Source organism: Lampetra planeri, chromosome 24 (assembly GCF_965212315.1).
Source record: "Lampetra planeri chromosome 24, kcLamPlan1.2.h2, whole genome shotgun sequence".
NCBI classification, from domain to species: Eukaryota; Metazoa; Chordata; class Hyperoartia; order Petromyzontiformes; family Petromyzontidae; genus Lampetra; species Lampetra planeri.
Window position 1 is genome coordinate 12437705 of NC_136130.1, and position 26921 is coordinate 12464625.

A 26921-nucleotide genomic window follows, 5' to 3' on the forward strand; every position below is an offset into this window, starting at 1 on the left:
CTGTGCGTGATGTCCCCTGCACAACATGCGCGCCGTGAGGCACAGACGCAACACAGTAAAGTCACTCCTCGTGCTGTCTTGGGAAAGACTGGGCCACCAGCCTGCGAGGTGGCCACGACGTGGCAGAATAGCAACGGATTTAAGTCATCTGTGCAGAAGTTTGTTGTGGTATGCCCTTCGGATGCATGGGTTATCTCAAGGTACCGTGGTTTACACTCACTCGATGCCAAAAAGTAATTCATGGAATTTACCAAACATCGCAATGCAGGTCCCTCTGCTAAATAATCGTGAGACTGAGTGGGGTTCCCTTGATAAGGAAACCGCGAGCAGGCTTGACCTGGAGTTGAGTTGCCTCACACTAGCAAAGTGAAGCCACCTGCTGCATGGCTGCAAGTGTGGCCACACAACCCCCATCCCTCCGTCCCCTAACGATTCAATTCAGGAATTATGATTTGTGTATCACTGGAGAGAATGTAGTAGCCACCAGTGGTTGCAGGGATCACGTGAAACCTTTACGTACACCATATACGAATCGAAACATATCGTCTCTTCCACACATCAATTGATGTATCGGGAGCAAAATAATCAATATTCGTTGATCCATCGTTGCAATCCTACTGAGTGGCTCTACTCGGATTGCCATCAGTACAGGTTTGGCCTGGACAGTCTGAGAATTGGTATCTGTGTTCGAGTGGCAGTAATTGTGTTGTACTGACTGAGATCTGGTACTAGCATTGTGGTAAATTTTATTAGAGTATAACGCACATTTCTTGTAGACCTGGGCTCACTGAGACATCTTGCTGGGTTCGATCCACAGTGGAGAAAGTGCTGGTGCTTTTACATGATCAGCAGCTAAACTCCAGCAAATGAGAAGACATCACACAGAATGTGCTGTCGGAAATATGTCGAGCATAATTAGACAAAGAAAAAAACATCACTCGCTAAGATGTAGGCGTAGATGCCAGTAAAACCCCAGAAACACATCATGTGTAGTATGAAGAGAGACCAGTTGGAAGAAGCAGATGTTTTTGTCTGACTGGGTCAGAGACGGATCTAGAATCTTCCCAGGGGGATTGTGGGTTTTTAAAGTATGGTCCTACATAAAAAAAACACACATTAAACATATTTTATCTGGAAAGTATGGTCTTACATAAAAAAAAAACATTCAACATATTCTCTCTGGAAAGTATGAATAAAAACATTTTTGTGGGGTCTCCAGGGGGACATCACCCCCCCCCCACGCCCTCCCGAATCCTCCACTGGACTCAGTTACAGGCGCGTGTGAGATCTCAACAGTGCATTCTCCACGAACCCAGAGGGAACTCCACTCGGAGCGGTTGCAACGCCGCGGCCCAAGGCCGTGCTTGTTGTGCTCCCGGGGGAAGATCTCCGCTGACGCTGCCTCCTCCACGCGCGTGGCCTCGCTGGGGAAGGCAGGCCCGCCGGTCGAGTCGGGCGGCGCGCGTGGGACTGAGTGCACGGCGCGTGGACTGAGTGCACGGCGCGTGGACTGAGTGCACGGCGCGTGGACTGAGTGCACGGCGCGTGGACTGAGCGCACGGCGCGTGGGACTGAGCGCACGGCGCGTGGACTGAGTGCACGGCGCGTGGACTGAGCGCACGGCGCGTGGGACTGAGTGCACGGCGCGCGCGAGCTCAGGTGTCGAGTTGGTGCAGCCAGGTGGAGAACTCCAGAGGCAGCGATGGCGTCATCGCTCGTGACCGACCCCAGTCACCAAGATGACAAAATCCATCACGTACAGAGAAGCGCAGCGTTGAAGCGAAGCAGGCCAGATACCACGTCCGCTTTGCAGATCACATCGAAAACAGAGCACACACACAACAGTATTCCATGAAATACATATTCTGTCACAAAAGTTGGCTCGAATAAACTACTTAAAAAATGTGTAATAAAATAACGTTACAGAATCATCAAAGATATTAATGTATATATTGCACTACTACGACGGTCAAGACTAATAACGGAGTGGCAGCCAAGGGATAGAACTTGACCGAGGGCAGCCCACCCAGGAGATGGAGCGATCATACCAGGTCAGGGTGCTGGGTGGATTGTTGCATCGCGGGATCGTGGTGGTGGTGGTGGCGGCGACTCGGGGAAGACTTCACCCAGCAGTGTGTTGATCATGGCGGCTGCTGCTGCTGATGATGGTTAATGTGCACTGGTGCCTGCTTTATTGAGGCCGATATTGGCACGTCCAATGAAGATTGATTGCACTGGTGTGTAAACAGCCCAGGAGAGCCAAGGATCTATAATGTGGGCAGTGCGTGCATTGTAGTAATGGGAATCCGTAGATGAAATCTCGCACCGACGATGAGAACGGTTGGTTACGGACGGTGCGAAACAAGTTCAACCGACAAACGTATCGGTCGGATTGCTCTGAACACGCTTCTCATGCGGTGGCTGTGTATGTTGGTACGTTTAGGCTACGGTGCGATATGCACGACACTGCTGTTGAGGCATTTCATTCTCAAAACCACTTGCACATTTGCGTGCTGCGAGCGCCCGGGGCTGACGCGCGGCGCGGTGACGAGGCCTGCACATGGACGATGGGTGATGGACGATGTCTCGCGAGCGGCTTCAGGGGGCGGCAGCCGCAGCGGGGCGAGCGTGAGGCGGCAAGGGCCGCCCTTACAGTGGGGCAGCCAGTGAGGTAATGGAACCCACATTGTTGTTGTAGCGGGAAGTGTTCTGGACTTGAGTAGAGCTAATCAAGCCATTGCGAAACACCCCTCCCCCCCATCCATCCCCCACAGCTCCCACCCACACCACTATCAGCCACTTGACTCTATTCCAACATCGCCCCCCTCCCACCCACCCACACCCACCCAGCGAACCAGCCCATCCCCTCCATCACTCCCCTCCCCCTGGAGGAAAAAAACACAAATCTCGACAACCCCACCCGCTCCACGGCATCACCCACCCACTCCACGGCAGCGCGCTCCCGCTCGCTCGCTCGCTCCCGCAGCAGCAGGCGAGGCACGGAGCCGCAGTCGCACCCCGCACACCCCTCGCACCCCGCGCTGCCCGCGAGCGCCTCGCTCCACGCCGCCTCCAGCAGCTCCACGCCGCTCGCTGCACCGGGAGGGCTGCCGCTGTGCGGAGTGAGAGGGAGCCAGGGACCCCGCGACAGCCGAGAGGATCCACGCAGCAAGGTACGCTCGGTGGGAAATCGCCACTCGCAGCTGCATGTTGGCACGGCTCGCTGTGCCCAGCACGCGTCTGTGAGCCGAGCTCGGCGGCAGTGAGTCTCGCCGTGCCCCCCTCCCTCGCTTCCTCGTCCCGACCTCGTCCCGTGCGGGAGGCTGGCGCACGGAACAGGGGGCAGCCTAAACTCGACGCGTCGCGGTGCAGTGGCGAAGAAAACTGATTAATGTTCAACCGGTGTCCCCTGATGCAGGGCTGTTAGCGGTGTTTACAGAGGAGTGTGTACAGACGATGGGCATCTGTGTGCGATGGGCGTGTGTGTGCGGTGTGTGTGCGGTGTGTGAGCGGTGTGTGTGTGTGCGGTGTGAGCGGTGTGTGAGCGGTGTGTGCGTTGTTTGAGCGGTGTGTGCGTTGTGTGTGCGTTGTGTGTGCGTTGTGTGTGCGTTGTGTGTGCGGTGTGTGTGCTGTGTGTGTGTGCGGTGTGTGTGCTGTGTGTGTGTGCGGTGTGTGTGTGCGGTGTGAGCGGTGTGTGTGTGTGTGTGTGGTGTGTGTGCGGTGTGTGTGTGCAGTGTGTATGTGTGCAGTGTGTATGTGGTGTGAGCGGTGTGTGCTATGTGTGTGTGCGGTGTGAGCGGTGTGTGTGGTGTGTGCGGTGTGTGTGTGGTGTGAGCGGTGTGTGCGGTTTGTGTGTGCAGTGTGTGTGGTGTGAGCGGTGTGTGTGTGTGTGGTGTGAGCGGTGTGTGTGTGGTGTGAGCGGTGTGTGCTATGTTTGTGTGCGTTGTGAGCGGTGTGTGTGTGTGCAGTGTGTGTGTAGTGTGTGCGGTGTGTGCGGTTTGTGTGTGCAGTGTGTGTGTGTGGTGTGAGCGGTGTGTGCGGTGTGTGTGTGTGTGTGTGTGTGGTGTGAGCGGTGTGTGCGGTGGGTGTGTGCGGTGTGTGCGGTGTGTGTGTGTGTGGTGTGAGCGGTGTGTGCGGTGGGTGTGTGCGGTGTGTGCGGTGTGTGTGTGCGCAGTGTGTGTGTGTGTGGTGTGTGTGAGCGGTGTGTGCGATGTGTGTGTGCGGTGTGAGCGAGGGAAGCTCTTGAGGGAGCCACGTCGTGTATGAAGCGCTTCGTGAGCGAGCGCATCTCCAGCAGTGGGAGGCTTCGCGAGTGTGTGAAGGTGACCACGCGTCCAGCTTTGCCTCCCCGCCACTGATCGCAGTGGACCGCTCGCGAGTCTGCTGTTGAGTCGTCTTCCACTTCTAGAGACGCGATCCTGACTCCATGTGAGACCGACTCACGGCTGAGCCGCAGCGGTAAAACAGCCTGCACGATGACGTGCGGGACCACGTTTCTCTGTTTATCAACAAATTATAACCACAGGCCACCATTCAGGATCTCCGTGAGGATTTCCTCCAGGCGAGACTCGTTCTCCAGCAGACGAAACCCCTTCAAGGCGACTCGCGGTCACTCCCCACGCCGAGGCAATTGGTAGCGGTCGGGCTGAAGGTGGAGTTTCTAGGTCGTGTACTTGTAACTAAACCGACCAACATTACACCGGATTCACCCTTGATTGTGATCCTCCGTAATATGCAGCTGTTCAACATCGCTGTCATGCAGCGGGTTTACGTAAGATAAATAACTGCTTATCCTAACACGTTTTCCCTGTTTTTATGCCAATGAACTGAGTAAATAACTCCTCTACGAAACGCGAATGTGTTTCGTGGCCACTGCTGCTGGTGCTGCCGTGTGCTGAGTGAATGTGTGCAGTCTGTGCTGTAGCATCCTGATTATAACTGCGATCGGATGGAGTCCGTCAACGTGTAGCTTGAACTTAAAACTCATCCACTGCGTCCTAAATTCATTCATTTCCACAACGTATAAAGGAAGTCCACATTTGTTTCCTGTTTGTGAGTGGGATACATTTTTTGGAAGGACATACACATTCTTTAAACATCCTGCCAATTTCCCAACAACTGTTACAGTGCAGGGTTCACTCGCGCTGGCCGTACCGGAATCATCGGCAAATTGAAGCCCAGCCAGTGACGACGGTCTAGGCCACAAATGTCGAATGTGCTCCGACACCCCGACCGACTGTCAGTCGCAAGGTCGTGAGCTTCAATCCCAGGCTTGGCTGGGTGTGAGTCTATCATCCCTCGGCGGGGTGGGGGGGGTTAATCAATGAGTACCGATGTTGTGGCACGTCAGCAGTCGCCACGGTGAGGGGGGTCGTGACGGCTCCCGGCCGCACGCCACTGAGACGGGGGGGGGGGGCCACGCTGCCCCCGGGGCTCTCCGCGTCACGCGGCGAGGGGTGGTGGCGGCGGTCACTGGCTCACTCTGCATCCCTCACGGGGGTAGGAGCGTCTCTCTGTGGTCGCCGTGTGGGTCACGGCAATGCGGAGCGGCGACGACGACGACGCCACATTGAGGTGGTTGAGCCAGGGGATTGCGTCAGGAGTTGCGGCGCATCGCCGCGAGTGGTTCGATGGGCCACGGACTGTTCTGGCCGGAGACTTTAGAATTGTCCATTTGTGCACCATGAGGTTTCACCGCATCTGCTTCCATGGTTATTGAGATTGGACGGACTCAACTTTTGCAAGTAACGTGGTTCAAATGTCAAGTTGATTTTGTGTAACGAGGCGAGAACTCACGAGACCCGGATACGAGTCTCGTTTGCAAAGATGACTTGAGTCACGGTGTTGTGAGTTGAAGGAAGTGTAAATAATGTTTAAATGCACTTGACTGCAACCTTGTCCTCGCTGAAGTCTACCCGCGTGTCCCAGCCTGACGAGCACGGCTGACGCGCTCGAGGCACTTGATGTGGCGTCGGGTCAAGTTGGGGGGTTTGGGGCCGCTGGAGTGCATCGTTTCACATTCACATGCAAGGTAACGGGCCACGAATCGTTCTTTGATTCGATTAACAACCTTGAATTGTGGACCTTCTTTGAATCTTGAGGGGGATAAATAGTTTGAGGCCTAAAATGCGCTTTTTTAGGCAAGAAACGAAGATAATTAAATGGCACAGAGGCCACGTATCGGCAACCAGGTCAACGGCGCAGCTGGCCCATCGTGGTGCTCGCCCCAGGGCCCGAGTGCGTCATGTTTCATGTTTATATTAAGCGCTGTTCATGCAAATTGCTTCTCACAAATGCTGAGAAACCACAGACAAGCTGAAGCTGGTCAGCAGCCAGGTGGTGAGCTGGCGCCAACATGTGCCCAAGCTCTGTAGTCCTCTACATCTATTTGTATTAAAACGTCAGCCAAATCATGAGCACCCGGAGAAAACTCACGCGTGCGAGGGGGTCGACAGTTGCCCCTCCAGAAGGGGCAGATGGTACGAGTCCACCCTTCGCTGGCTGGCCAGGGCACGGCACCTCCTGCGGTCATCCACCAACCCTCGCTGCCGCCACAGTGCCGGATTGCGGCAGACACCTGCGTAGCCACCGCCGCCGCTCGGTGATCGCGACGTGAGATCTCTAACCGCGTCACGACTCCGCGAGTTGAAGATCTCTTGATGAAAATAGCGTTGGTCACTGATGCTGTCTGCGAGCGAAGCGCAGGGAGGCAATGCTCGTGCACGCTCGTGCCGTGCTCAGCTGCCGCTGGGCTGTTGCTGCGTCTCTGAGGAATGCGAGAAACAATGTGAATCACTTATAAAATGCCATGTTTTCTTCCAAATAAGTTGTTCAAAACAGATGAGTTTCTCCCTAAGGGCCGACGCTGGTGTCGTGTGCTGTGACTCACGTGCCCCTAGCACACGCATTGGCCTTACACGAGCGGCCAGGTTCGTAACGTGTTTGTTTCTTAAAGTTTAATGGCAGTTTTTTGTTGTATCCATAACCCACCACAACTTGACAGAGCCAATCAAATCAAATCGTGACGTCATGGCCACATGTGCCAACTAATTCGGTTTTTCAGCTAGAGGATGAGGAGGAGGATGAGGAGGAATGTTGAAAAACTCAAAGCACCATCACACTCAGCATCATCACATCGCCTGTGAGTGGACGGATTCTGTCACGTGCTCACCAGTTTATTGTGACGTCTCGTTCACATCCATTCAACGCAACTCCACGATAAGCCGTGCTCGAGTGGGAGAGGTTCGTTTGGAAGGACGGATACATTTTTATTTTTTATTTTATGTTTCTACCGACGTGACTTTACCGAAAGAACCAAAGGATACGAGACGCAAGTTATTCGTCTTCATTGTTATTATTTTACCTCTCCTGGCACACGTTCAACTCCATTAAACAGCATTATAATATTCGTTGTATTCTTTGGTTCTTTCGGTAAAGTCACGTAGATAGGAAACTTAATGATAATAAAGTGAATTAAAATATCACGACGTTTCGATCGCAACACGAGCGGGCGTCTACCTCTCTAAATAATAACTAAGTGAATAATTAATCATTAATCGGTTGATGTTTGTATTTCTTAATATAATGAGTCTATATAGTCACATTTACGAACGTCTTGGAAAAGAATGAACCACATGTGGATATAGATGCTTGTTGTGTACGCCCACGTATTTGTTGTCACCCTGCGAGCGTTGACATCAGTTGCATTGCAAAAGCTTCTGTTTAGATTCGCGGTGCCGGTTTAATGTGTTGGGAACGCAGTTTGATCCCGCGCTCCCAACTCTCATGGCAGCACGGCACTCCTTAAGCCAGGTGTGGTGGCGTGAAGACTCCCTTGTGAAGGAAGGTGAGGGGTGGGGCGAGCACGGAAGGCAGCAGGCTGCGGTGAGGATGCGAGGTGTGCACCACAGCCTCACCTCCCATGCTGACCGCTTACTCGCCAATTGAGTCATTTGCGGGTAAGCTTTTGTTGAGATGTTGGGCCAAACACCAGTCGCATTGCATGTATTGTTTGGATATGGGGGGAAACGGGAGTACCCGCATGGAACCCTTGCAGTATTGGGGGGGGGGGGGGTAGAGAATACAAATTCCACACAGGAAGGCACCCGAGTGGGGAATCGAACCCAGCCTGGTTTTGCTTTGAGACGTGAATGTTGTCAGCTTGGTGATATGATGCGTGGTACAGAGTGGGTTACCATATTTTTCCAATGAATGTCCGCAGTTGTTCTCAACACCGTCGTGCCGAGAAGTACACTTCTAACGTATGCCTGTTGTGCCTTGCTATTATTCTTTCGTGGACTCTAATGAAAAGAAAATACCTTCCATGACAATGCGCGCCTCTTCCTGTGTGCTTTTAATCTCAGCCCTGCCCCGCCAGCACTTCCCCACCGCACATCAATTACCCTGCCACGGTCTCCCTCGCGCCAGCTGAGGGCGACTTTAATTAGAACCGCGTTGTCCTCGTTAGCTCCGACCGCTGCCTTCGTCGTCTGCTGTTACACAGCGATGGAGACACCGAGTGCGTATTCAGAACACAGATTTGTATTCACTTTCCTCTCTCTGGTCTTGCTGCGAAATGCTTCGGCAGAGCATGTCCAAGTACAGTGTATAATGTAAACGCAACCCCCTTTGCGTAGGTTATGGGTTACAATGCAGTCAACATTTGTTTTAGGCCGGGTCTGACCTGATATGAATATTGAGGCCCTTATGTGTGTGCAGTCATTGTCGCAGCTGTTTACAAAGAACAGTCTCTGTGAAGAGGAAACGAAGATAAAACCACCTACTTTACTCTAATTCATATTTTTTCATTTAAAAAAATCACGAAAGTTATGGAAACTGAACGACATTTTTTGCCCACATTTTATAATTATATTTTCTTATTTCACTATTTTTAGAAGGAGGAAGGTGTTTGGAATAAAACGCGCGCGAATCCAACACGGGTGCAACTGGTGAGGGAGAATTTGCGGTGCAGATCGGGCTGAAAATAAGTGGTTAAATAAAAACCTGCTTGTGGAATGTCCACAATTATTTCAATGTTGTTGGGAAGTAAACAATTTTGTGGCAGAGCTCGCAGCGTTTCGCAATTTTGACTCTCAACCATTTCTCCGCTACTTGCCCAAGGTCACAACGGATATTTGTGCCGATGGTTCGTAAAACAAGAAAACAGTTCGCCTGCACGTCACGCACGCAGCGGTCGAGTGCCATTTCAGAGCTGCACTTCTCTGTGAAACAAAATATATTATTACATTTCCCGTTCAGATAAACGCGACAAAAGCATGGATCTTGACATACTCTCTCGGGTTGATACATTGAGCATTACTTTGTGGGAAAGACATCAGTGGTTGCCCAAGGCATGGTCTCGCCCGCACCTGCATAGCATTGTGGACATTTCTACCATTAGCTCCGCAATGTCAATGGCAGATGAGCTCCGCCTTCAGTGCTCAATTGAGCAGGAAATCACTTTCCCGGATTTCATTTCAATAATAGAAAGTGATTTGGAACCCCAGTGATTAAGAAACAGAGGTTCTCTAAATGATTGAACTGGCTTTTTGCCAGTTTATGTGTATGGGGAATTACATTGATTAATTTGTGTATTCTGCATCTCTTACATTCGGGGATTGAAACTCTGCGTAAGCCAAAAGAACAGGGAGCATCCGACGGCCTCCTACCAGCGCCATTCGCCAATTTGCCTGCAGTCTGATGTTGAGGCTTTACGGGTGGTTTCTTACAGTACCCAGCTGCCAGCTTACATCTCACTCCTAGCTGCCGTAGTTAATGCAGGGGCTGATGAACACGGTGACATATTGTTAAAGCAAACAATAAACATTGCAAATTAGCCATAACTCAAGAAACGTACTGTACATAAAGTGTTTTCAAAAACGATCCTTGGATAAATATTGATGGTTTTGAATTCTGTAAGTTGCGTTTCAAGGGCCTGCTGCTTCTTGATGAATCGGAGGCGATGCTCCATCCTGCTCAGAATTTTTGTTTTTTTGTTTTTATCGACACCAGATGTGGCCCAACACAAACGTCTGATTTGTAGTGCTGCGTTGCATTCATGTCTATCGTGTATCTCAGAAGTCCCAGAGGGTTCCTGTCCAGGACACCTTTCGCAATATCCATAGTAGAATTCACCAATTGTATGACCTGGAGCACTCAAGATTAAGATGTCATCAATCCAAAGCCATCCGTGCCATTGCCGCAGTTCGTAGCGTTCCACCCTCTACCATTACCCTCGGATGCCATGCAATACACACGCAGCCACCTCCAACATCTTTCCCTGACAATGTCCCACCGGTCGCTGGACCGTGGAGACCACTCCACGGGCCAACTCGGAATCGGCCTCGACCCACCCTGCACATGACCCACCCAATGCAATAGATTTTTTTTACAAATCCGTTGTCTGGAAAAGGAAGCCAAATCTTAGATGTTGCATATGGACGGTTGTTCCAATGCTGCATTCTAAACAGGAGCAGGTGATGTTTTGGTTTGTCGGTGCGAACGTAACGTGACAACTGTCACGGGGTGTCAAATGCAGATTTGTTTTTTTTATTTTTGTCTGCGTCGTCAGGAACAGCTGGAAAATATATTACGGAATGGTAGATTAGTGACTTGCACATATTGTTTTATACTCCTGTAACATCAACACATTGGTGCAGATTAATCCTTCCATTCCTATTTATCTTGTTAACATATAAAGACAAAAGTATATCTCTTCATCAACCTACGACCCTTCACCATACGATTGTTTTACTGGCTTTGGCTCTCAGAGTCTCATCATCAGGGTCACTCCTGTTGAAAAAAATCTGTTTGCCAAATAACATAAAGGGCTATCCGTTCAGCACAAAACATTCAACATTGGCTAAGCGTCCGCACTCAGGTTGATGGGATAAACAATTATGTTATTTTTACACGGACAAACGAACTTTGTGTCTGTGTATATATTACGCGTGAGCCTCCACAGCAGTGCACGAGGAGTTTATTTACGTGGTTGGTCCACGCTTCCTCAATAGTCATTGTGAGACACTTAGTTCGTCACGAAGAATATGACCCCTCGGGGCAGGTCCGGGGTGACGGGAAGAGCTCCGAGCAGCCGAACCCCACCGGGGAGTTGTTCAGCCACTGTGTGTGTGTGTGTGCGCGCACTCACTGTGTGTGTGTGTGTGTGCGCGCACTCACTGTGTGTGTGTGTGTGCGCGCACTCACTGTGTGTGTGTGTGCGCGCACTCACTGTGTGTGTGTGTGTGCGCGCACTCACTGTGTGTGTGTGTGCGCGCACTCACTGTGTGTGTGTGTGCGCGCACTCACTGTGTGTGTGTGTGTGCGCGCACTCACTGTGTGTGTGTGTGTGTGTGCGCGCACTCACTGTGTGTGTGTGTGTGTGCGCGCACTCACTGTGTGTGTGTGTGCGCGCACTCACTGTGTGTGTGTGTGCGCGCACTCACTGTGTGTGTGTGTGCGCGCACTCACTGTGTGTGTGTGTGCGCGCACTCACTGTGTGTGTGCGTGCGCGCACTCACTGTGTGTGTGCGTGCGCGCACTCACTGTGTGTGTGCGTGCGCGCACTCACTGTGTGTGTGCGTGCGCGCACTCACTGTGTGTGTGTGTGTGCGCGCACTCACTGTGTGTGTGTGTGTGCGCGCACTCACTGTGTGTGTGTGTGTGCGCGCACTCACTGTGTGTGTGTGTGTGCGCGCACTCACTGTGTGTGTGTGTGTGCGCGCACTCACTGTGTGTGTGTGTGTGTGCGCGCACTCACTGTGTGTGTGTGTGTGTGCGCGCACTCACTGTGTGTGTGTGTGTGTGCGCGCACTCACTGTGTGTGTGTGTGTGTGCGCGCACTCACTGTGTGTGTGTGTGTGTGCGCGCACTCACTGTGTGTGTGTGTGTGTGCGCGCACTCACTGTGTGTGTGTGTGTGCGCCGACGCAGCCCGCGCAGGCGACGCAAAGTGCGCCGCGAGGTGACGGGGAAAACCCGCGTCGTTGACGTTCGTAGTGACGACAGCGTGACCCGGAGGAATCGTGCTTTAAGCGCTCGTCTTATTAGAATCCCCGATGCCGAACAAAAAATAAACTCGACAACGCCGTAAAGTCACGAATAGCTTCCTCGGCACCGCCGCCGCAGCTGAGCGAAAGGGAGCTACGGGAAGCGAGAGAGAGGCAGCGTGGCCCCATGTCTTGACAAACTCTGGCAGAGGCCACGGCACAAGTCAATGTCAAGCAAAGTGTAAACAAATGTTTAAACCGAGTGAGTAACGATGTGGTCTGCTCTTTCTCAATCTCTCACCCCCTCCCTGTGTGTGAGCGAAGGCTGTACCAACATGTTTTGGGCCTGACTATCAGAATGTGTGATCCATAATTAATTCATAATTGATTTTGGGGTTGGACCACGTAATGATTTGGCTAAATTAGTGTTTTAAAGACCCTCTACCCAACATTAAATTGCCGCATGTATGAGTGTTTAACGTCCCAATTATTTTTGTTTCGGATCACTCACCGGTGAGATGCAGAACAATTCTCAGAGCCTAATGATGCAATAGGTTAGGACGTTTGCTTGAAACTGTGCCAAGCATCTTCAGGTCAGAACGAGGAAGTCAGAATACAATGCAGAAGAGCAGCGTGTTAAGTGATAAGAATGTTTCAGAGGAGATACACCGTCGTCAGCAGGAGGGGGTGTCTCAGCCCACTGCGTTCCCCTCTTACGGACGACCTCGCAGCTCGTTTGCGTTATTCAACGTGGAGTACCGAGGAAAAAGTTAAATTGCTGTCATTTTAAACATTGTTATTTATTTCTGTGTTATTTAAAAAAATTAAATATTGAGCAAAATAGTCCTGAGAACAATGTTGTTTACCTTGCACTGTCCTAAACAACAGCCCCTCAGCAGTAACGAATGCGGCTTTGATCTGAACGAAACGACAATGATGTTATTGTCTCTTGGCACAATCACTAAGCCCGAAAGATTCACGAATATATTGAACGCCGAAGCTGCAGTTGCAGTGGACAGGAAATCCGTCTTTAGAATGGCTGCATTGCATAGGAAGGCTGAGGGACAGCGCTGGGTGGGATTTCCTGTTCCATTGTTTGCGCAGCTGGATTCCCGTGCGTCCCTCTCGCTATTTTATATTCCCAGTGGTGGGGCCCCTCGGCCGTAATTTCCAAACGCGCAGCGTTGTGCAGCGGGCGCAGTGTTCACGCAGCGTCGTTCAGCGTGGGGTCGTCCGCTCCCGCACCTTGAGAGCCACGCGGCGCCGTGATGGCGGAGGAGCCACATTCTGGGCTTCGAGTTGAACGCCGACTGACTGCCGAACTTAATGTCTCGTTTCCACGACGATGGAATCGGTGCCGGCTCCGGTGCTGGTACCGGACGGCCACGTTCCCACGGCGACCCAGCCCAGCCAATACAGGCTCCTGGGACCGCACGCTTCGATCTGGGCTTACCCTGGAAGCCGCCGAGATGTCACGGGGTCAGCTTGGCCGTGCCAGCGCTACGCGTATGGAACATTACATCAACGGACTTGGCCCAGATAAAGGAGCTAGCCACAGTGGTGTAATGGTGAGCACGCTGGACTTACAATCCCTAGGTCAGCGGCTCGATTACAACTCCCGGCACGGCAGTTGTAATAACAGGTAAAGTTTCTTAAACCGCCCCCTCCTCTGTTCACCCAGCGGTGGCCATGGTTTCACTATTGTGAGTCAATCAGCAGGTCGCGTGCGGTGGGGTAATGGGTGCACCCACCTCTTCCAAAACCTGTGGTCAGTGTGGAAGAGTAGGCCATATATCCTTTTGGGTTCGCTCTCATGGTGGACGCCAGTTCCGCCAACGGTGGCGTGAGCAGGCGATTTCAGGGCTGTGCCTTCACATTTCGTGGCGGGGAACCCATCTGTGGCCCACAGGCCGAACGCGACCCACTACTTAATTTGGTACGACCTGAAGGCATGCGAGGCCTACCACTGCTCAATGTCTCGTGAACGATATAGTCACTGCAAGCCTCTTGACCCCCCCCTAATCGAGTGCTGGAGAGGAATATGTTTTACCTTGTTTCTAATCTAAGTGTGCTCACTCGTCACTTCTGTCATCTGCAAGGTTAAATAATTTACGTGGTGATACCACGTTGGCAATGGTGCACACACATAAATCACAACAACTCCAAACAATCGTCAATAAATATTCCCTTTTAAGGCAGTGTTATTGACGAACGTGTTGAGTTGTTGTCGCTGCAAGGCCACCTTTCAGTGACAGAAGTGACTGAGTTGTGGGTGTTCACGTGTGGCCCAACAAAGATATTGGACAGTCCCGTGTGGCCCTCAGGAAGGAAAAGGTTACCTGTGCCCTGCCCAGATTAATAAAACCTAACATATCTACTGGCCATGTAAAAAATGTTAACAGAAGCTTTTTTACAACAACTGTGTGACCTCCACGCCCTGGGGCCAGGGGTAGAGCCACGTGGGAGGCGTGGCAGAGGGTGCTGTTTGTGGACCCGGAGAGAGACGCGGAGACACAAACCACACATGAATTTACTGAAATTGATTCAAAACGTTGTGAATATTTGGCAATCTTGCTGCATTGCATCATGGCCCAAAAGGCCCGCAGGAGCCCCACGCAGGGGCGAGGGAAACGTATTTTATGTAAGTGCCTTTCTGGCCAACATCTGGGCCATGAGCGTTGAATGTGAACTGGGGTATGGCTCCGCTACCCGGCTCTCGTGAGAGATGTTGTGAAATACTCGAAAATCGGCCAGTGGGCAGATGGAGGGAGATTCCTCCCGTGGGAATGACGAGCCAACTCGGAGCGTGTCCACCAGGGCCGCACGGAGCCTCGCGCGGCCCTGACCGAGCCATTCGCCGGCCAAAACGCCCGGTGTCAAGAAGTTCATAACCCGCGCCAACCCACGGGCTCCATAGCAGATGAGCATTATGCGTACGTAGGATTGCATCAAGGCCTGGCAGAGTGTGCTAACGCGGTGCGGGTATATGATTAAGAATGGCGTTTGATGAACATGGCGGCTCAATGAGCAGTGGTGAACGGGGTCATTCGCCACTTTCTCTCCACTGCGGGCCACCCGACCTGCGGAGAATGAGACTGGGTGGATGGAGATTTACTTCCCTGACCTGGTGTCTACTTGGATGACTCTGTCACACCGGCATTTCTTAGAACACCACCGTGTGTGTGGGGTCATTGTTGCACGAGTATGTAAACAGACATGGATACGTCTCACATGTAAACCAGTTCATGGTCTCAGTATCGCTGGAGCGTTTGTCAAACAAAAGCGATACTGGTCTCGTTTTGTTTTCATATTTCAGCGATCCTCCACTCTTCAGTCTCCTCCCATAGCTAAAAACACATGCAATGCAACGGGTCTTGACCAAACATCCCAATGAATAAAAATGTACCTGCATATTTACTCATTCGTAATTACACATAGCAATGTTATCCACTACTGCGTAAACTTGGTACGATCCTCCTGAAAAAGAGTTTTGAGACTCCGTGAGGCTGCCCTAGGCAAGCGAGCGTTCCGGTACAAACGCTATCGCGACGATTGAAGCCGCGTGCCGTGGCGAGGAGGGCGGTGGGATAGCTCCGAAAGCTCCCCGCGAGGAGCTCGCTTCCTCCGAGATCGCACGCGCCGCGTCTCCAGGATACGCGGAATGTTTGCGACCTCCTGCAGGAAGTTCGTACAAACGTCCAGGAAATTGTCTCGTGCGAAGAGGTGAGATATGGCATATTTCCCACGGAAAACGGACTGCGTTCGTTGTCGCCCACCACGTCGGAGTGTACTCTTAGCGATAGTCCGTGGTCCGGTACTGGCCCCGTGTGCGTAATGCACGCGCACGGACGCGGGGGGCCATTCGCAGGCCAACCAACTGCACATTGAGATTTGACTTTTTGGAATGAAAATCAAAAAAGCTACGTTCGTACGTTTCTTTGGGATGGGGTTTTGCACTGTTTGAGCATCGCAGACCACAAAACGTATGGTTTTACATCTACCATCCGATAAATATTTACGCTCTTTCATATTATTATCCACTCCACCAAATTGGTTTGCATACAATTCTAATGTCTGCACATGAATGGAACATGTGACCTACGTGTTTCTACAGATAACAGGACGAGCCCGGGAGTGGTGCAAATGTTTGTTGCCTTTTTCTCGAGTTCTCTCCAGGACGCGATGTCGACGTCACATTACGAGGTGCAGCGCAGCTCTTGGTGCCATGTAGCGTCTGCCACAGAGTGATATTCGTTGGATGACAGTCAAGCCATGTTTCTTACTCTACATATTCGCAAATTCGTCATTGAAGGGTTTTGTGTGCTTGTGCACCACTGTCAATGCAGTTTCACCAAATAATATTTATATAGTCAGCTGGAATTTATCCAAATTAATTGGAAATCTAACTTCATTACCATGATATTACCATGCGGTCATTGGTGGCGGGGCGCACTTGAGGACCACGTTCAACCACAGGCAGCTGTCTGGATTCGAACTCAGGTTCTTGGCGGTGCCTGGCTCTGCGCTCGGAATGACCCGATAAGACATTGGGAATGTCACCCTCGCTGGTAATCCTGGGTGGCTTAGCGTAGAAAGGGCCTTTTACAACAGCAAGTTAATTTTTTACGGATACATTTCTGCGCCGTGGAAATGGCTTTAAAGAGAAACATGCAGAGCCCCTTGCGTGTATACAACATCAGTCGCCGCCGCCACCTGCTTCCATCGGCTCTGCACCACCAAATGCCTCGGAGTCAAGACCCAGGAGAGTGTTTTACAACAACATGAGATGGCATGTTCTCAAATGTTGAGCATCACTGCAACAGAATGTGGAACGACCACTCTCAGCATGAGTAATCTCAGCCCGTATCTACACATCCCGTGTGTTCTGTGTGACCACAGTGACTTGCGTAAATATGCAGAGCAGCGTGGTGTCCAGGTAGGCGAGTGCATTGTCTGATGCGTCACAGGTCCTGGGTATGGTTCAGGTCTCGTCGTCACAAATACTATCAGCCATTGTCTATCCCCTACTGGATGAAGACCTCCTCAAGCCCGCCGCCTTCCATCACCACCCGTCCAACTCCTGCTCTTGAACTGATTTCCTTGCTTCATCGTCTGTTGTGGTCATCCTCTCGGACACTTCCCCTCCTTTGGCTCCCATTCTCACACGAGTCTGTCGTCAGCCATCATCCTCTCTACTGATGTGTCCTGCCCAAGCACATTCACATGTCCGAGTCAACGATGTCTCATATCTGCGTTCATTCCCTGTTCCACATGCTTCTCTCGTTCTCTCTGTGGAATCAAATGCATGGACCTCTCCTGGTTATGCGATGGGAGGACAGAATATACCGTGAGGATGCAATGACCTTTAACTTCCCATATGATTGATGGAGATGTTCGCAGCTCTGCACAAAAATCGCCGCCGCCTCTCACAAGCAGGAGGTGGCGGTGTTGAGCGTCGCTGTGGGTTTTTTCCGCGTTCTCCGGGTTCCTTACAAATGAAGCCAACCTCTCCTTAATGGCATTGGGCCTGAGACCCAGCGATGCTCCCCTCCGTAAATTATTGGTGTTGTTTTGGAACTAAGACACATCGTGCTTTGTTGTTGCAGGAGTAAAGACTGCACATTGGCGGTCAACGTGGATTTCTCAACCATCGACATCATCCTGGACCTCTTCGTCTGAGGCCTTAGGGCTGCGGGACGGGCTGTTGATGAGCGTCTAGAGCACGGCGCGATATCGGCGAGGCCGAGCGTTTCTCCTGGAGAGAAGGACGCGACTTCTGCGAGCAGCAGCCCGAAGCCTTGATCTGGGAGAATGGCGGACGTGGATCTTCGCCAGCGGAGGCTGCAGATGTTGATGGTAATCACACTCAAAGTGATCTCCTGCTCAAATCAGCATCGAGGTGACACTCATATCTCGGCAGCCTTGCTCGATGTGCGTATCGTTGAGCTTCACAATCGATATTGATTGATGAACAATTGCATCGTTACACCCCTAAAATTCCCGTCTCAAGTCTGGCTTGGGCCAAAAGATGTTTGTTGACGCTGCGGCTTGGGAAAATGCAGAAAAAGTCGTCGTTAACGCCTCTCGCCTACGATGTGGCTGGGGAAGCCCGATCTCATCGTGGATTAGAGGCACTTTATTGCTGCGGTTGTAAATGTATTTCAAAGTTACCGTAGCATCGTTATCAAAGCATCGCCAGATCGCGAGAGGTGGGAGCAGCAGCTCGTGGATTGACCCAGGCCCATGGATAGAGGAGCTGTAGACGATCGGAGCGCAGATAAGGGGAGTGCCAGCGTTGGACTATTCATTGGCCGCCTTCTCGTCGCAGCAGTCGGCCCGCTGCTACATTGACGTCTCGCTGCACTTCTGGTCGAGTTTGAATGAGGCAAGGACACGGTGCCAAACGCTGATTGTTAATTCAAACCATTTCACAGTGCCCCACTGATCAGTAGTGGAGTCGTTATTCTTGCCAGTGCAGTGTGTTTTAATGAGGCCAGCGGAACACATTAGCACGACCGGCAAAGGGTGTGTGACTGATTATCATTATTATTATTTTACGCAGCGTCCTAGAGGATGAGGCTGTGCTGTGTGTGGCGTGTGGCACCGCGCGTAGCGGCGATTTGCCTGCTCGGAGACTCCGTAAATCGTCACCACTTGGGGATTGCGCTCCATTCCAATAAACATTTCACTCTCTTGTTTGTACCGTCCGACTTGTTTGTGTTGTCGTCACATTAGCACGGTCTCTCTGGATCGTAAACCTGTCTCGTTTGTTATGTGTATCTCGGCTTTAGTTTCTCGTTTGTACTTTAATTTCATGTATAACGTCCCAGCAGCATTAATTAGCATACGATTTGCATGCATTATAAATAATCTGTTCTCACACACATAATTCCATACAGGGGTGTAATGCTAAATGTTTTTGGTTGGTGAATCGAGGCATCATTACAATGCCTGGCAAGTGTTGGTCTCTTCCACGTGCCCTTGTCTCTCTCGTGGTGCCGCCACTCTCCTGCACGCCGCCCCTCGCTCCCTCCTGCCCAGGCCACCCAACCTCCCGGCCAGGCCCCGTAACCAACCTCTCAAACCTCTCAAACCTCTCGACGTCTCAAGCAACCTGCACGTTTCCGCTTGTGTTCCGGCTCTAATCAGGACATTGTATATTTTCTCGGAGATATATAACGACTCGCTCCCTTTCAATGTGATGAGTTCTCATGATTCGGTGGTCACGATGTAATGTCGTTGTTAACATTGTGGTGGATATGGCACCTTCAGTGGCTGCAAAGATCACATTATTGCATGCGCATTCAATGACTGGATAGTGAGTTTAATAATGCATTATTTAATTAACTAACTCAATGCAGCATTGTTTGCCTTTGAATTGGCACATTTATCACGTGGCATTATTCATTGGCTTTGTCGGGTGGAGGTGGGTGTACAACACACATTTTACTCGCGCAGTCTGACTGAAAAATCAGCCAGCCTTTCCCAAAGTACTCTGCAGCGCTGCCCCGTAGCACTGTACTCCTCGCCATGGCTCCTACAGGGGAACATGCCCGTTGCTCGTCTCATTTCTGACCTGGTATGACATTCCTCCGTCGTGTGTCGGCGCGCGCTGGGTGTAGGAGCGAAGGAAAGCGCAGACCAACACGGAGAACAAGAAACAGGAGCTCGAGGACGAGAAGCTGAAGCTGCACCACCTGAAGGTAGCGCTCACGCAGAGCGCGCTACGCGGCGGGCCACGTGACGAGTTGTGTTTGTGTAAGGACAAGCGCCGGGCACTTTCACACGGACAATCGCTGCCTTTCATGACGAGCAGCAGTGGTGATGTCACCATGAAGTCGTTGCCAGGCTTGACGTGTCCGAGGCTGCGCGCCGTGACAAAGATTCTCACAAAAGAGCACCACATTTTGTTGGCTCGCACGTAGTAATAATAGTAAAAATGTCCCTTACTTTCCCCAGGAAAGCCTCTCTGAGTCTCAGACCCTTCTTCTGGAAGGTCTTGCGCTGGGATGTTTGGCCAACTTGGAATGTGGGAAAAAACCCAGAGGGCCCAGAGAAAGCTCGTCGTGGTCGGAGTTTGCGATGTGTACACGAAGCTTCCTCATTGTTTACTTTGCTGAAATATTCGCTGATGCTGCTGCTGCTGCACCGTGTTTATGGAGGGCGGCTCCCGTCGACTGCACAGGGGCATCAATAACAGCCTCCCCCGGAGACCGGTTCTGGTCACGTCACACTGATTTTCTCTTTTCATCTCCTGACCACAATACTGCCGGCTATGAACCGTAAAAATGCTCCGCCGCTGTTCGCCTCACAGTGGTCGTTTAAAGTTCCGGCGACATCATTCTCAAAGAATAGGCCATTGTGTGTCGGAGTCGTCATCCAAATCGAACAAATGTAGAAGTCTACCCACAATATACGCAATTGGGAAGCACACAGCACCATCGCCTCTACTGCTAAACGACTGCAAACTGTGCGAAACGCAGCGTGCTCCTGCGAAGCTTGCACTGTAAGAATGATGGCGCGAATACCAAATGTATTCAAGATTTGGCTTGATTTAGTTTCAATTCATTCATTTTTTGGACATCGTTAAAGTAGCTGCCACACATAGCTGCCAGGATTCATGACAACTCATTCACGACGAGATACACGAATTGTGCGCAGTGAATTTCTACACTCGTGATTAAATACACGGTGCTTCGTGAGTTTAATCACATTCATCGATTAATCCACACGTCGTTACACCCCTGCTAACTGAAATATTACGAGCCACAATTATTCACGCGATGTGTATTTGTGGTTTTCCCTCTCGTGCACCGCCCTGTTGCCATGGCCCGTCGTCGTGGTGCTCCGTGGTTGTCGCGGCACCCCATCGTCATGGTGCCCTGCGGTTGTCATGGCGCCCTGTCCGCGTGCGAGCAGACCAAGTCGATGCGGGAGCAGTGGCTGCTGGGAGGGCAGCTCAAGAGGACACCGTCCCAGACGGACATGGCGGAGGAGCGCGTGAAGGAGGATGAGGCCCTGACGGAGCAGCTCTACGAGAACGTGCGCAGGTGAGGGCGTGCGCGAGTGAGGGCGTGCGCGAGTGAGGGCTTGCGCAGGTGAGGGCGTGCGCAGGTGAGGGCGTGCGCAGGTGAGGGCGTGCGCAGGTGAGGGCGTGCGCGGGTGAGGGCGTGCGCGGGTGAGGGCGTGCGCGGGTGAGGGCGTGCGCGGGTGAGGGCGTGCGCGGGTGAGGGCGTGCGCGGGTGAGGGCGTGCGCGGGTGAGGGCGTGCGCGGGTGAGGGCGTGCGCGGGTGAGGGCGTGCGCGGGTGAGGGCGTGCGCGAGTGAGGGCGTGCGCGGGTGAGGGCGTGCGCGAGTGAGGGCGTGCGCGGGTGAGGGCGTGCGCGGGTGAGGGCGTGCGCGGGTGAGGGCGTGCGCGAGTGAGGGCGTGCGCGGGTGAGGGCGTGCGCGGGTGTCGGGTCATGTGACGTCGTTGTTCCAAGGACCCTGTCATTGTCTGTATGCTCAAAAGAGAACCGTCTTGTTCTCCATCATCGCAGTGGCTCCTACAATGCGCTGCCCATTATTATTCACCATCATCTTATTATTGACAATAACACACACTTTATAGTGCTTACATGTTGCGCGATCATGATGGCTGATCGCGATGCTGGGGTCGACACTTTGCCATCAACATCAAACGTCAGCTCCCGTGTTGTGGCGCGTGCGGTGCGCAGGCTGGAAGAGGAAGTGAGTCGCATGGAATGTGCGGAGCGGGAGCTGCTGCTGCGGGAAAAGGCCGTGCTGCAGCAACTGCACCCCGAGGAGCCCCCCGCAGATGGCGTCCAGCAGGTGCCCTGTACACACTGCAGGGTCGACGCCAACTGACTGTACATTCCGTCGACGTCACAACACGCATACGTTTTACTAAGATGCAAAATCGATTATTAATTCTGACAACTGCCTGATGCTGCTCGTTCTACCTATACGCAGACCGTCCGTACCCAGGAGTTTAATGTTGTGAGATCGCTCTTCCACACGCCGGCAGTGCTACTGAAGCTGCGCATTTGTTCATCACGTGACAACATTCTGCATTGTGGAGGAGGAGGGTGTACAACACATTTGACTTGCGCGATCTGATCTTGAAAAAATCTACTTTGAATCAGAATATTGGTGGCAAATGCCTACGTGTTAAAAATACAGAAAGAAATGAGGCTCCCACCCACTGAGACTCTCATTCACCACCCCCAACCGAAATCTGCCAAGGAGTGGCGTTTGAGAGGCCCTCTGAGTGCCCCCCTACCCCCCTCCCTTTGGTACTGCTGATGCCCCTCATCGTCTCTTTCCGAGACACGAATGACTCGGGCAATACGATTGCAGATGAGGCGATTGGTGGTAGAGACCAATGGTCTGTGATCATTGTGCCCTGGCGTGTTGTAGTTCTAGCAGCTCCGTGCCAGTTTTTGCCTTTGTGACTCAAGACGTTGTGACGGACCTTTGAAGGCTTAGAGTTCACATCTGTGATTATAGGAATAATTTGTATTGCACAGACACACATTTGCTGTTTAACTTGGAATGCAGTGTGCGATGAAGCTCACGCTCTTTGTTGTGCCATTCTCAGGATGTAGAGACCATGCTCCCCGATGATGACGGTGAGACTCTTGTCATATTCTGATTTTAACACCATTTCAGCGTTCCATGCCATGCCACTGTTAATCTCATCCATATTTGTCCCTCCACATAAACAAAGTAATTTACACGCATTCCATCAGCTGCACACACTGCCATCTGGAGGTGCATCATTATTTGGCTCATCGCAAGTACATTTTGGACCGGCTCCAACATTCACTGTCTCATCGGCAGACTCGGGCAGAATCTGGCAGTTAACCAGCGTTAGCTCAAGAAAGGCGAGCAGATATGGGAAAGAGGAGTAGTGTCTGCTTATTAATCGCGTTGCATAAATATTGAACAGGCTTGCAGCAGCAGCAGCAGCAGCAGTTTATCGGAGGCTAGGTACATTATGCAGCTCTGCGTCATGCCAGCTGCAACAATGTTTTCATTTTGACTGCACTGAGCACGTGCGCTTGACAGTCACAGCATGTTATAGGTTGATGGGCAAAAATTGCATTTTCGATTTGTTACTCGCTAACATCGGCCCTATCATATCCTGTTCCATGCGTCCTCATCTCACCCATAAAGGACATCTGTAAACACTAGACACTGGGCACTGCAAACTGCAAGTACTTGTGTGAAATTGATTAAATCACAGATGCATGCACGATGCCCAAAGCTTTGAGAAATAACCTACGGCCAAGTCACCCAGAATGCGCCCGATCTAAGGAGAACTTTAAAGTTGAGCAGGGGTGAGCCTGGTTAGTGCTTGGATGGGCGACCACCTTGCGTTAGAACAGGCGTTGTAGGAGCTACATTGCCAGCAGATGGCAGCAAAGCGAAATCGATTGTTCAGCCTATGCTTCCCACATTCACCAGCGAGGTTGTAAAATGATGTTGCGTGGCTCCGCGTGGCTCTGCAGGAGGGGTGCAGTACATCATCACGGAGATCCCCGACTTCCCCGCCGGGTTCACCCTGCATGGCGCCCACGGCCACGGCCCCGGCGAGCACGGCGAGAGGGCCGGTACGGCCCCCCTCCATCCCTCCCCCCTCCCTCTCCTCCCCCCTCATTTCACAGCGGCTGCTTGTGTATATTTCAGTGTATTACTCAGAAGTAAACATCGGAAAGCCTCCATAACTGGTTTTTTGGGTTATATTGCGTGAATATATAAATGTGTCGTTAAACCCGCCACCACCCGACACAGCCGACAAGTAAGGGTTGTCATGTAAACAGAATGTGGCCAATTCGTCACTAGTACAGCACTAACCGGTGTGTTGGAGAGCCAAACCACAACATTTACAATCCGAGAACGACGTTTCGCCAGTAATTACAACCAGCTTCATCAGGCGACAGCCAGATTTGTGGCGAACATTTTATTAATCTGCAGTGTATCTGCAATTTGAAAGTAGTGTTTCCCACAGCGCGATGTCTCTCTTGTTAGACACGAACCGCACGCTCTTTGTGTTGTTTGTGTGCCCGGCAGCCGTGTACGCGATGGCCATCAGCGTGGAGAAAGACTCCAAGACGGGAGAGACGCGGGTGGTGTCCAGCACGCCGATGAGCCCCGAGGACGCGCAGTCGCGCGGCGTCAAGGTTTACGACGACGGCTCCAAGGTGGTTTACGCCATCGGCCACGACGGGCAACCGCTGACCAACGGAGTGGAGGCCATGTCCTCGGAGGAGGTGGACGCGCTGGTGTCACGGGCCGGTTCCGCGGACGTGGCGGCGGCTCCTCCCAGCCCGGAGCCGAAAGCGACGAGCGACGACGCGGCGGACGACGACGACGCCCCGGCGCCGAGCGCGGAGCCTCCGGGTCCGGCCGCGAGCTCGGCGAGCCCTCGGGCCAAGTCCCCTCCCCTCGCTAGAGAAGCCGTGATGGGCATCGAGACGAAAGACGGACTGGCCCGAGTTTACCCGCAGCCGAACGCCGTTCACGGCGCCGCCGCCGCCGACGGCCACGCCCCGAAGCCGGCGGGCGACGACGAGGGCGCGGGGGGGACGTCGATCGCGGGCGGGGACATCGACCCCGAGAGGCCCGTCACCATGGTGTTCATGGGCTACGAGCAGGTGGAGGACGAAGAGGACACCAGGAAGGCGCTGGGCTACGAAGGCGCCGGCACGGCCGAGCTGGTGGTGATCGGGGGCGACGACGACGACACCGCCGACGACGCGACCGCGGCGACGCCACTCACGGCGGACCCCACGACGGGCCCGGCGGAGCCACCGCCCAGGGCCACCAAGAAGCCGTGTGCCTGTCGATGCTGCACCGTCATGTGAATTGCTCTCATTATTCAGCTGTGTCTGTAGAGTTAAAGAACAGCAGCCAAACGCGGTGTTATACCCAAGAAATTGTTTGTCATATTAGATGCTGTATGCGTGCCTGAAAAGAAGAAAAATGTATCGGCTGGAAATGTCCATATTTTACTTTGACATATTAGCGGTATTGTATTGTTAAAGTCTAGCCAGTTGCATTCATGGGATGATGCTCATAAGTGCCATAAGTTTTACTGTAAGTCATTCAGGTTGGCTGGTCCGCTCCGTTCGAGATCCCTCCCCGTGGGACGTGCGTGCGAGTTGTGAATTCTCACTTGAGCGTCGATGGCCGCTGTGAATCATCGCTTCGGCTCGACAGCCATTGCACCAATCACATTCGCATCATCTCGGACTTGTTGCCTCCGTGCCAAAGAAAATCTTTTATTTTTCAGCGTGTAATCTTTTTATATGAAAATGTGTATTATGTACAGGATCTTATAATACGAAACATTGTGATTAAAAAGGAGTTCATGGTTTTTAGATCTTGATTTTCTAAATTCATACGATAGATGTGAACTCGCAGGCCTCCGTCATCCGCACATTCTCTCGCAGGCAACGCTTGCACATGTCCTCGCCCGCGAGTTTGTATCATTGATGGCATTCAGTAATTGGGAGTTGCCGGCCCAGTTTCCTCTGCATATCCTCCTCCAAGTGTCGGGTTTTCCGCTATGGAAGAGACGGATCTACCAACTTCCCAAGGGAGGTCCTTAAATGCAAAGCTTTTTAAATAGGGCTCTACATCGATAACATGAATATATATTCACTGTGTGTTCTCCATTAAATATCAATCGAGTACAGTCCTAATGTTGTGGGTCACAAGGAGGGGGGGGGGGGGCAATTGCCCCATCACCCTCCCCACTCCCCCGGATCCACGACCGCACTGTCGCTATCCCCAATGCGCAGTGGAATGCGCTGACTCGCGTGCCAAATAACAAGCACGGCATCTCAATACTCAATTTGACATTTTAAAAACGGCCGACCACAAGTGTATTTTGTTTTAACAATCTGAGACCTCGAGAGACCAGGGTCGTCTCGTTAGCAGTAGTGGCTTGGTGATATCGCACAGCGGGGGGCTACTCCACGTTCACAATTCCCACCTCCACGAGGCTGCCGTGCCACTTGGGGCGAACATCGCAGCTCTGTGGCCCCCACGCGCGCCGCGTGCCGCGTGCGTGGTCCGTCACGATCCTCCTCGACACAATCGCACGGTGGCTCGAGTCGACTGCAGTACACGTGGATACATATACTCTGCATACAAGAAAGAGGACGGGGTATTGTCCTGAATGAGCAGGCAAGAGACAATGAAGACAATGTGTCTCGTTTGCAAGAAATATACTCGCAAGTGCACAGGGTGAAAGTGATACGTTATACGAATTTTTAATCGAGCGTAAGCAATTTGTACAAATGACAATTTTGCTGAAAAATTTTCACAACCATAATAAAATTTGCGGATAAAATGTGCAGTTGCAACGCTTTAATTTTGCAATAATTCGCGGTTGAAATGTTCCACGTCGTGTTTGCATCTAGAGCAATGGCAGTTGCCTGAGATGTCTTCATCAACCAGAAGGGATCCCACTCAGACCACATCTCTTATACAACACTCGCCTCTTCCAACATGTCCAGTCAGTGTGGAAGTGTAGGCCAAATGCCTTCAAACATTCCCTCTAGAGTAGGCCCTTCAGCCAGCAGTGGCGTGAGCAAGCAATTGCAGGGCTGCACCTTGCAAGAGTTGTATGCACCCATTCATTATTTACCCTTGGGCGATGTTTCATTTACGTGCTTGTGTCACGAATAGAGTTGGATTGCTTGGAAGGCCGTGTCCCAAGTTCGATTGTGCAGCCACCCTGCTGAGATGCAACCACCTACTTACCGGAGGTCACGTTTTGCATGAAAAGAACATCAACTTACGTTTGGGGTTTCACTTAAATTGGAAAGCGTCCAACTGAGAATTTAAATATAATTGCAACAAATTTCAGCTTTGAGATTTTAAAATAATAAATTAACTGTCACGTCGTGAACGTATCTCCATAG

At 51.9% G+C, this 26921-nt stretch overlaps 1 protein-coding gene and 1 long non-coding RNA gene across 3 annotated transcripts; one reads left to right on the forward strand and one right to left on the reverse strand.

Annotated features, from left to right (window-relative positions):
* Window positions 1–734: 734 nt before the first annotated feature.
* Window positions 735–2730, reverse strand: LOC144726818 (uncharacterized). The gene is made up of 2 exons (XR_013587344.1): window positions 2049–2730; window positions 735–1805 (listed from the first exon to the last, which is right to left on the reverse strand). It is a non-coding gene; the product is annotated as an uncharacterized LOC144726818 (long non-coding RNA).
* A 159-nt stretch (window positions 2731–2889) lies between these two features.
* Window positions 2890–26347, forward strand: LOC144726819 (paralemmin-1-like). 2 transcript variants are annotated; one of them, XM_078605753.1, is made up of 8 exons: window positions 2890–3173; window positions 17593–17842; window positions 19609–19689; window positions 20906–21036; window positions 21702–21816; window positions 22586–22616; window positions 23499–23600; window positions 24061–26347. In XM_078605753.1, exons 2-8 carry the CDS (start codon window positions 17798–17800, stop codon window positions 24852–24854), a joined length of 1299 nt encoding a protein of 432 aa, XP_078461879.1. In that variant the 5' UTR covers window positions 2890–3173; window positions 17593–17797; the 3' UTR covers window positions 24855–26347. The 2 variants fall into 2 exon arrangements, with proteins under 2 accessions (XP_078461879.1, XP_078461881.1); XM_078605755.1 differs by lacking the exon at window positions 2890–3173 and adding an exon at window positions 6603–7958.
* The last annotated feature ends 574 nt before the right edge of the window (window positions 26348–26921 follow it).